The sequence below is a fragment of the Bufo bufo genome, chromosome 7, assembly GCF_905171765.1.
Source record: "Bufo bufo chromosome 7, aBufBuf1.1, whole genome shotgun sequence".
Classification (NCBI taxonomy): domain Eukaryota; kingdom Metazoa; phylum Chordata; class Amphibia; order Anura; family Bufonidae; genus Bufo; species Bufo bufo.
In genome coordinates, this window is record NC_053395.1 from 196,545,345 (window position 1) to 196,556,717 (window position 11,373).

The 11,373-nt window shown below is 48.7% G+C and overlaps 1 protein-coding gene across 1 annotated transcript in view; it reads right to left on the bottom strand.

The window, feature by feature from the left end:
- The window catches only part of GCA (grancalcin), a 53,857-nt gene extending 46,365 nt beyond the window's left edge, over positions 1-7,492 (bottom strand). The window contains exon 1 of the mRNA XM_040439384.1: positions 7,330-7,492. Within this exon, the coding sequence (XP_040295318.1) occupies positions 7,330-7,353 (24 nt within the window). The 5' untranslated portion in view covers positions 7,354-7,492. The remainder of the gene's footprint in view (positions 1-7,329) is intronic.
- Positions 7,493-11,373: the final 3,881 nt, after the last annotated feature.

Consider the following 11,373-nt stretch of genomic DNA (forward strand, 5'->3'; position numbering starts at 1 on the left):
TTGCCAGGCAGGATGCACACACGGCACCACAGCCAGCCGTGTAGAAGGCACGTCGTACCTCCGGTCCAGCAGGGAGCTTGGAGCACCGGTAACAGGTTTTTTTTTTGTTTAACCCTGCCATGCATCCTTTTAAGGGGTTGCAAATTTTCTCAATGCATTGATCAGTTGACATCACCCCTTGGATGATACCAATCACCAATTTCAGTGAAAGAAAAAAGGTAGTACATGTCATTTATCCCAGTTAGGCCTCCTGCATATGACTGCATGCTCTTTGTAGTCCGCAAGCCATTGATCCACAAAACACAGGTAACAGCCGTGTGCGTCCCACACTATGGTAAAAATGCCTATGCTTGTCCGCAAAACTATCTTTTTTGCAGGGGGGCACGGTGTGCTGGCCACATTTTTGCGAACTCAATGAAATAAAAGGGGCTCTCTGGGAATTAAGAAAAAGAAAATATCTAAATATTACTTTATTATAAATATAATCCTGAATACCTTTCATTAGTTACAATGGCTCGTTTTGTCTGGGGAGCAATCATTAGGAGAAATAAAATGGCTGCCGTCCTATTAGTACACACAGAACCTGTCCTAATCACACAGGAGGACAAGTTACTTCAGAGCAGTGAGGCAAAGAGCTGCCTCATCCTCCTCTCTGCTTGTTAGGGGTTATGGTCCTGAACAGTTTAATATGATCTTCAGATGAATCTCTGTAGGAATGGAGTTCATGAGGAGACATGAAGTACAGAGAGAAGGTGGAGATACAGCATCTATTGTATCCATTACCACAGTCTGTCCTGTCCATCCTTTCTGTACTTCATGTCTCCTCAAGAACTCCATTCCTACCAGGGTGGATAAAAATCAATGAAATATTTTTTATTTAAATCAGATTTTTTTTTTATATAAAATGCTTTTTGAGGAAAATATATTACCATCCAAAGGTTATTCCATCATGAAATAAAAATTTGCTTTTTAATTATGTAGAATAAGGATGTATATGTTTAATTTGTTTGGTAAATAAATTCCATTAATCCATTCACAATGTCATGCTCTTCCAGAGGTTTTTGTAAGGGTCCATTCACACGTCCGTTTTTTCTTTCCTGATCTGTTCCGTTTTTCCTGGAACAGATCTGGACCCATTCATTTTCAATGGGTCCTGGAAAAAAAACGGACAGCACAATGTGTGCTGTCCGTTTCCGTTGTTCCGTTCCGCATGTCCGTTTAAATATAAAACATGTCCTATTCTTTTCCTGAAAAATCGGATCCTGGTACAATACAAAGTCAATGGATCCGCAAAAAACGGAAGACATACGGATGTCATTCCGTATGTCATCCGTTTTATACAGAATCCGTTCCTGGAAATGACAATTTTTTATTTTATTTTTTCTTCAAGAAATCCAAACAACTTTATTTGCTTATTGAAATTTATACATGTTTCCGTTTTTTGCGGATCCGCAAAAAACGGATGACATACGGAAACATTTTCAGGAACAACGGATCCGCAAAAAACTGACAGAAAATCGGATTATAGAAAAATACTGACGTGTGAATGTAGCCTAAGGCCTCTTTCACACTTGCGTTGTCCGGATCCAGCGTGTACTCCACTTGCCGGAATTACACTCCGGATCCGGAAAAACGCAAGTGTACTGAAAGCATTTGAAGACGGAACCGTCTTCCAAATGCGTTCAGTGTTACTATGGCACCCAGGACGCTATTAAAGTCCTGGTTGCCATAGTAGGAGCGGGGAGCGGGGGAGCGGTATACTTACAGTCAGTGCGGCTCCCCGGGCACTCCAGAATGGCGTCAGAGCTCCCATGCGCATGGATGACGTGATCCATGTGATCACATGATCCATGAGCTTGGGGCGCCCTGACGTCACTCTGGAGCGCCCGGGGAGCCGCACGGACGGTAAGTACACTGCTCCCCCGCTCCCCGCTACACTTTACCATGGCTGCCAGGACTTTAGCGTCCCGGCAGCCATGGTAACCACTCTGAAAAAGCTAAATGTCGGATGCGGCAATGCGCCGAAACGACGTTTAGCTTAAGGCCGGATCCGGATCAATGCCTTTCAATGGGCATTAATTCCGGATCCGGCCTTGCGGCAAGTGTTCCGGATTTTTGGCCGGAGCAAAAAGCGCAGCATGCTGCGGTATTTTCTCCGGCCAAAAAACGTTCCGTTCCGGAACTGAAGACATCCTGATGCATCCTGAACGGATTTCTCTCCATTCAGAATGCATTAGGATTAAACTGATCAGGATTCTTCCGGCATAGAGCCCCGACGACGGAACTCTATGCCGGAAGACAACAACGCAGGTGTGAAAGAGCCCTAAGGCTACTTTCACACTTGCGTTTTTCTTTTCCGGCATACAGTTCCGTCCTAGGGGCTCTATACCGGAAAATAACTGATATGCATTCTGAATGGAGAGTAATCCGTTCAGGATGCATCAGGATGTCTTCAGTTCAGTCATTTTGACTGATCAGGCAAAAGATAAAACTGTAGCATGCTACGGTTTTATCTCCGGCGAAAAGAAAACTGAAGACTTGCCTGAATGCCGGATCCGGCATTTTTCCCCATAGGAATGTATTAGTGCCGGATCCGGCATTCAAAATACCGGTAAAAACGTGAAAAAAGTTACAAGACGGATCCGTCTGTCCGCATGACAAACGGAGACGGATCCGCTCTTGCAATGCATTTGTAAGACGGATCCGCATCCGGAACATCTCATAAATGCTTTCAGCCACATGCAGATCAGCAGATCCGGCGGGCAGTTTCGATGACGGAGCTGCCCGCCGGATCACACTGCCGCAAGTGTGCAAGTAGCCTAAGATTATTGGGCAGTCTCTCTGCCTACAAGATATTATCACAGCTGCTTGGTTTACTTTTGCAGTTCTCAAAACTGAATTTGACTCAGCAGAGATCACAGGCCTCTTCATCACAGCAAAAATGTTACAACATGAACAGAGTTGAGAAAAAGACCTTAATCCGAACTTCTAGAAACCTATGAATACAGAATCAACCTAATCAAACTAATATGAAAAGTTGTTATTCTAAAAAATCTTCATCTACTTGCATATTATAAGTTATACCAGCAAGAATTAGTCTTTATGTAGAAAACTATGATTTAAATCAAGCCTTAGGGCTCTTTCACACTTGCGTTCTTGTCTTCCGGCATAGAGTTCCGTCGTCGGGGCTCTATGCCGGAAGAATCCTGATCAGGATTATCCTAATGCATTCTGAATGGAGAGAAATCCGTTCAGGATGCATCAGGATGTCTTCAGTTCCGGAACGGAACGTTTTTTGGCCGAAGAAAATACTGCAGCATGCTGCGCTTTTTGCTCCGGTCAAAAATCTGGAACACTTGCCGCAAGGCCGGATCCGGAATTAATGCCCATTGAAAGGCATTAATCCGGATCCGGCCTTAAGCTAAACGTCGTTTTGGCGCATTACCGGATCCGACGTTTAGCTTTTTCTGAATGGTTACTATATCACCCAGGATGCTATTAAAGTCCTGGGTGCCATAGTAGTAGTGGGGAGCGGGGGAGCAGTATACTTACAGTCCGTGCGGCTCCCTGGGCGCTCCAGAATGACGTCAGGGCACCCCACACGCATGGATGACGTGATCACATGGATCATGTGATCCATGCGCATGGGGCGCTCTGACGTCATTCTGGAGCGCCCAGCGAGCCGTACGGACTGTAAGTATACTGCTCCCCCGCTCCCCACTACTACTATGGCAGCCAGGACTTTAATAGCGTCCTGGGTGCCATAGTAACACTGAACGCATTTTGAAGACGGATCCGTCTTCAAATGCTTTCAGTTCACTTGTGTTGTTACGGATCCGGCGGGCACCTCTGGCAAATGGAGTACACGACGGATCCGGACAACGCAAGTGTGAAAGAGGCCTTACTGACTAGTGATTTAAATCAAATCCACCCCGATTCCTACAGAGATTCATCTGAAGATCACATTAAACTGTATTCAGGACCATAACCTCTGACAAGTGAGCTCTTTACCCAACTGCTCTGAAGTAACTTGTCCTCCTGTGTGATTAGGACAGGTTCTGTGTGTACTAGTAGGACTGCAGCCATTTTATTTCTCCTAATGATTGCTCTCCAGACAAAACGAGCCATTATTAGTAATGAAAGGTATTTGGGAAATTTATTATAAAGTAATATTTACGTATTTTCATTTTCTTAATTCCTAGAGAAACCCTTTAAAGGGAACCTGTCATCTCCAAAAGTGATATAAAACTGCCAGCAATACCTTATAGCAGCCCCCCGTCTGTAATTGATCATGTGTGAGAGCCAGAAATTCATCAATCCATACTTGTGAAAAACGCTTTTTTTTTGTCTCCTGAGCGCTTTGTTTGCAGTGAGCTTGAAGTCAAAGGGGCAGCGCCCTCCTTGCTTCAAGTCAAGCAATGTCCGCCTCTTACCCGTCCCCTCCTGACCATGATTTACATATTTACCATTCCTTGGGATAGTGCCAGTCTGGCGCCCTGCGCGGTGCACCGCTTGTGACTGCACGATCCCGTCTCGGGCTCTCGCAGTCAGCCTGGCATAATTTTGTAACTGCGCATGCGCTGGCCGGCAATAATCAGCGTGCGCGCTCACGCCGGCGAGTTATATTCACAGTGCGAGCAGGCCAGCTTTTGGAGGTGACAGGTTCCCTTTAATGGGTCCACATCCGATCTGCAAAAAGCGCGGTAGTGTGCATCAGGCCTTAAAGTGAATCTTTTAGCTGTAAAACAGCCCCCAAACTAGAGTAAGGGCCCATTCACATGACAGCTTTATTCCCCAGTGGAATTTGGCAGCCGCCAGCGGCCGCGTCCTTTCTGCCTCCGATGCACCTCAATACGAGGCTGCGCTGAGGATCGCAGAGCGGTCTAGTGGCTGAAATGTATGGGAGGCAGAACCTTCACGGCTTCCAGCTCCAAAGTTCCGCCGTCGTGTGAACAAGCCCTAAGCGGAGAATAGTGTAAGTGGTGCCGAGTCCGGTTATGTACGGTAATTTTTATCTTCATACTCTGACGCAGTGCTCCCACAAATCAGCAGTAAAATGCATCAAGAGGACTCCTCCACACCACTCACACCTGGGGTAGGCAACCTCCGGCACTCCAGCTGTTAAACTACTACTCCCAGCATGCATACTTGCTCTGCTCTTTGAAGAAATCTCATAGAAATTAATGGAGCATGCTGGGAATTGTAGTTTCACAACAGCTGGAGTGCCGGAGGTCGCTGATCCCCGATTTACACTATTCACCACCAAGGCCTGTATTAGGCCTCTTGCACACGACTGTATGGCTTTTTGTGGAACGGAACAGCCGGCCCCTAATAGAACAGCACTACTATCCTTGTCTGTAATGTGGACAATAATAGGACATGTTCTATCTTTGAACAGAAACGGAAGACATATGGTGTACCTTCCGTTTTTTTGCGGATCCATTGAAATTAATGGTTTCGTATACGGTCCGTATATGGAACGCAAAAAACGGTACGTAAGGAGAAAAACAAATGATGCCCAATTACACACATAGATCATTGTTATACACACCAACTATTGGTCAGATAATCTGTTGGTGTAATACAGGCCTTGGAGCTACAGATTCCCTTTAGGCTGGCGTTTCTGGGTCCGCTTGTGAGATCCGTTTCAGGGATCTCACAAGCGGCCCAAAACGGATCAGTTCAGCCCCAATGCATTGTGAATGGATAAGGGTCCGTTCAGAATGCATCAATTTGGCTGCGTTTGGCCTCCGTTGCGTTTTTTAGGCGGTCACCAGCAACACTGCTCGGCAGACGCGACACAGCGCAGGGCAAGGGAGGACATCGGAGCATAAAATGCTCCGATGCTAATATCAGGGGGCTGCCTGGGTGAAAATGGGGGTATGTCTGGGTTCAGCTCAGAACCCAGACAACCCCTTTAATGGGTGACCATGTCAGACATGCCTGCACCAGCATCTCCAGAATGGAAGCCCCTCTTTACAGCAGCTCTGGCTACTACAGAAGCCCCCTCATGGGTCAAATGCCCAAATACACATTACTAAAGTGGAGACTCCACCGCCTCTGCCGCTATCTGGCAGTAGCCTATGCCTGATGGAGAACCAATGAGAGCTGCACAATTCCTCTGGTGGGTGGCGACACCGAACACCGTCGGTACGTTACAGTCTGGGGCCCTTATAGACCGGCTATAGAGCCTCCAGGTAAGAGGAAAAACTTCTGTGAAACTGGTTACAATATCGGCTTTCCTTCCTGCGACGGGAACGTGTACGAGCAGCTCCCGGCATTCCTGATTTATCCGTCCGTCAAGTGGGAAGAGAAGCAGAAAACGGGTATCAGGGCAGAGACGAGGGGCGGCAATGGAAACGACTGGCTGGGAGCAGAAATCTGCCGCCACTGTTACCCACCATGTACAGCCAGCGATCGGCAACCTTCCGGGCTCCAGCTGCTGTGAAACTACAACTCCCAGCATGCCCAATTACTTGGCTGTTCTTGTAACTCCCGTAGCGGTGAAAGGAGGATTCTGGGAGTTGTAGTTTCAGAACAGCTGGGACGTCGTCGGATCCCTGGTGTACGGAATCACACGGGACACCAGTCCACTCCGCCGGCACGGTTATGGCGTCACTGAGGCGTTCGGCTGCTATTTCAGAAATCAGCGGAGAACACCTACAGTACCCAGGCGGTATCTCTAAAGCTGGCAAAGATGTTAGGCAGGCGTTAGCTGAACCCAACCCCCTGCACACACATGCATGCTCAGCCGGGGAGAAAGTCACTGACGGAAACATCTAGCGGCCATGTTCAGCTATGAACGCCTTCTCCCCAATGTCAGGGGACCCCCATACCCGTCAGATGGGCAGCTGGTCCCACCGAAATCAGTACGTTGGGCCAGCTTTAGGCCAGTGGGGGTCTGTCGGCTAGCATGGAAGACACCGGTGCCCACCACAGCCGCAGAGGGGGGGGAGGGCTCAGGTAGGTACACACCTAGCGGTTGCAGGTTTTTCGCACGGCGTGTTCAGTAATCCCCATATGTGACTATACATTTCCTGCCCCATAGACCATGTGGGGGGAGTCCTGGGGGGGGGGGGGTACATGCTGGAGGGTGGAATACCTCTGTAAGGGGATGATGGGGGCCCTTTGCTTGGCGGGCATGTCCTGGCCTGCCCTATTATGGGGGGATGTGATAAACGTGCCCCATATGCGTGTAAGGCACGGACGTGCGGCACGTCCATAGATACCGCCCGACCACAATGCGCCTCCTCCGGGGATGGAGGACACCAGTAGGGGCGCACTACACCATGTGGGCACACAGCTCCCCCCCCTGTGAGGGCCACTTACCCCTCCGTATCCAGGATACGCCATTCTCCGGCTGCAGGCGGACGATCCGGGGCCGTTATAATTCGGTTTGTAGGGAGAGTAGCGCCGAGCTGCACTTACTACGTGTTATCTCCAATCTGGGAAGTGCAAGGAATGTACCACAAGCAGCCTTCTGTCAAAGCTCGCCTCTGATTGGTCAGCCTCCTCCCCTGGGTGTGGCCGGGCCTTCTCTGATTGGCTAACTGCCTCCCTCAAGGCGTAAGCTATAGATTTTCCCTAGCGTATCGCCCCGCCCATCTCCCCTGTGACGTCATTTCTCGCCGCGCTCTCCCTCCCCCTTCCTTCTCTCCGCTCTTAGCATCTTCCTACCGGCGTAAACCGGTCCTGCAGCTGCCGCTCTGCCATTGGTCGGCGGCGGGGTCACGTGGCGCCTGCGATCGCAAATATGTCTCTGAAGTGCTGGTAGTTTTGACTGACGTGGAGTGCGATTACTGAGTGCAGGGCGTGTGCGGGGATGGGGCCCTTGTGTGTGTCTCAGGGTTTCGGTCACTTTTTATTACAATATAAATAATGATGTTTAGATGTATATTACTGAATAAGGGGACTTTCACACCAGCGTTAGAAGAATCCTGCCGGATCCGGAAATCCCTATGCAAACGGATATCATTTGCTTTCGGATCCGTCTGACAAATGCATTGAAATACCGGATCCATCTCTCCCGTGTCATCCGGAAAAAAACGGATCCGGTATTTATTCTTTTCACATTTTTGAAGGTCTCCGCATGCACAGACCGGAAAACCGGATCCGTCAATGCGGCAATTTCCTGAACACTTGGTACCGGATCCGACATTAATATATTTCAATGGAAATTAAGGCTACTTTCACACTTGCGGCAAAGGATTACAGCAGGCAGTTCCGTCGCCCGGAACTGCCTGCCCGATCCGGCAATCCGGACGTAAACGAATCCGTCTCACAAATGCATTACAATACCGGACCCGTCTGTCCAGTGTCATCCGGAAAAACAGATCCGGTATTTATTTATTATACACTTTTAAAGGTCTGTGCACGCGCAGATCGCAAAACCGTATCCGTTTTGCCCGAAAACCTGGGGCCGGATCCGGCATTAATGCATTTCAATGGAAATTAATGCTGGATCCGGCATTCCGGCAAGTGTTCAGGATGTTTGGCCGGATATAAAGCTGCAGCATGCTACGGTATTTTCTCCAGCCAAAAAACGTAAGAGGGGCTGAACTGATGCATCCTGAACGGATTGCTCTCCATTCAGAATGCATTAGGATAAAACTGATGCGTTTTTTTCCGGTATTGAGCCCCTGGGACGTAACTCAATACCGGAAAACTTTAACACTAGTGTGAAGGTACTCTAAAAGTGAGAATGTGAGTATAACCTGTAAGGCGCTGTTCACACATCGTATGCAGTATATGGGAAATGCACTTACACTGAATATGTGTCATAGTCTCCTATGTTCCTGGGCAGCTGCTACACAATCAAGAGCCGAAGAACTGCGCCCCCTTGGCCCCCATGTTGGAAAAAATATACTGCTCCATGTACTTTTACTGTCGAATGCCTCTACATAGAAAAGTGCAGTGAAAAAAAGAGTATACTGACATATACCGGCCCGACGGAGGCCAAGTGCACTCTTTTCACCTCTGTGAATACATCCATAGGCCATGACGTACTAAAGAGGACCTCTAACCTCTCCTGCCAGGTCTTTTTTAGTACTTGCATCTGGACAAAAACAACCCTTTATTTTGTGCGCTAGTACAAAAAAATCCCTCTTCCTTTCACATCAGACCCCCATATAAAACCCTAAATGAAATCCCCCCCATCTCAGACCAAACCCCCTTTAGACCTCTATGTCAGACCCATATAAGACCCCAGTTTTAAACCTCAGATCAGACCCCCCCATTAGACCTCCATGTAAGACCTCAGATAAGACCCCCACTAGACCTCCAGATCCCCATTAGACCTCCAGACTCCCATTAGACCTCCAGACCCCCAATCAGACCCCCATTAGACCTCCAGACCCCCATTAGACCATCAGACCCCCATTAGACCTCTAGACCCCCCCAGTCAGACCTCCAGACCCCCAATCAGACCTCCAGACCCCCAATCAGACCCCCAATCAGACCCCCATTAGACCTCCAGACCCCCAATCAGACCTCCAAACCCCCAATCAGACCCCCATTAGATCTCCAGACCCCATTAGACCTCCAGACCCCCAGTCACACCCCCATTAGACCTCCAGACTAGAGATGGCCTTGCGGTTCGCCCGGTGGTCATTTCGCGGCGAACTTTGCACGTTCGCGATTCGCTGAACATGCGAACATATGGTGATATTCGCACGCGCCATATTCTTTTGCATTGCGCCGAACTTTGACCCATGACACATCCATCGGGTGGTACAGGACCGCCAATTGAGACATTTCAGCACATGGACGTACCCCCTACCTTATAAATAGACCTGATCTGGCCGCCATTTTACATTCAGTCTTTTGCCAGTGTAGGGAGAGGTTGCTGTGTGGAGCAGGGACAGACTGTTAGGGACACCAAACGCTAGCTGATAGGGCCACAAAAGTCATTTTAAGCACTGGTACAGGTGTGCTATCGATAGGTGTGACATACTGAGGGGTGTGATATACCTATAATATACCTTCTAACATAGAAAGTATAATATAGTGCATTTGTATTGTGCAGCAGTTGTGTGCGGTTCTGCTGTGATACTGCAGCTATACAGAGGGACAAACGCTATTGGAACAAATAATTGCAACGAGTGTGATATACCTGCTGCCCCCCAAAAAAACGGATTGAGGCATGGGTGTGATATACCTTCTTCCACAAAATACAGATTGAGGGCTGCGATATACCTGTTGCCCCAAATAAACAGGATGGTGTGATATAACTGTTGTGGCAAAAAAAATAATTGAGGTGTTCGATATACCTGCTTCCACAAAATACCGATTAAAGGGAGTCTGTCACCTCCATATGGCCATATACAGTGTTTACATTGTCCTATAGCACAGCTATCCATGAATGTAATGGAACCTTTGTCTTTTTCTTTACACTTTCAAAAGCTGGAAAAACAAACTTTGATTCATATGCAAATGAGCACCCGCAAGTGCCCAGGGTTGGCATTTACTGTGTTGGAGCCCAGGCTGCTCTGCCTTTTTTCATTGTTTCCCCCGCCCCAGCCTCTGCCTATGCCCGCCCGCCTATTCCCTTGCGCCATCCTTCGGTCCGGCCGAGATCCTGCACACTGCCTCGCCGGGCCGGGGCATGCACACTGCAATGCCCATTGTTGGCACGGTATCGCTTTAACTACTGCGCATGCGCCAGCGAGTGGTGCAAAACCAGCGTTAATGTGGCATGCGCAGTGCCCACAATGGGCATCGCAGTCCGCATGCCCCGGCGAGACAGTGCACAGGTGCGGGATCTCGGCCGGACCGAAGGATGACACAAGGGAATAGGAGGGCGGGCATAGGCAAAGGCTGGGATGGGGAAACAATGAAAAAAGGCAGAGCAGCCTGGGCTCCAACACAGTGAATGCTGCCCCAGGGCACTTGCGGGTGCTCATTTGCATATGAATTAAACTTCGTTTTTCCAGCTTCTGCAAGTCTAAAGAAAATAACAAAGGTACCATTACATTCATGTATAGGTGTGCTATAGGACAATGTAAGCACTGTATATGGTCATATGATGGTGATAGACTCCCTTTAAGGGGTTCGATATACCTGTTTGCACGAAATATTGATTGAGGCCTGCGATATACCTGCTTCCACAAAACTGCTCTTCTCTAGGGACTTAGGCACAGGGTCATTTTGAAAATGACAGGCAGAGGAAGAGGCAGGCCATTCCGCAGGCGTGGTAGGGGTTGGGCAGGTGCACCAGGCCGGAACCTAACTAGGAAGTTGGAGAAGGCGCGTGCGATTACTTCAAAGGGCACACTAGAGTTGGTTGAGTGGCTCACTCAGCTTCCGCTTCTGCACCCTGCTAATCCTCTGTATCTGCACCCTCCTCACTCTGCTGTGTGCACCCCCACAGACACC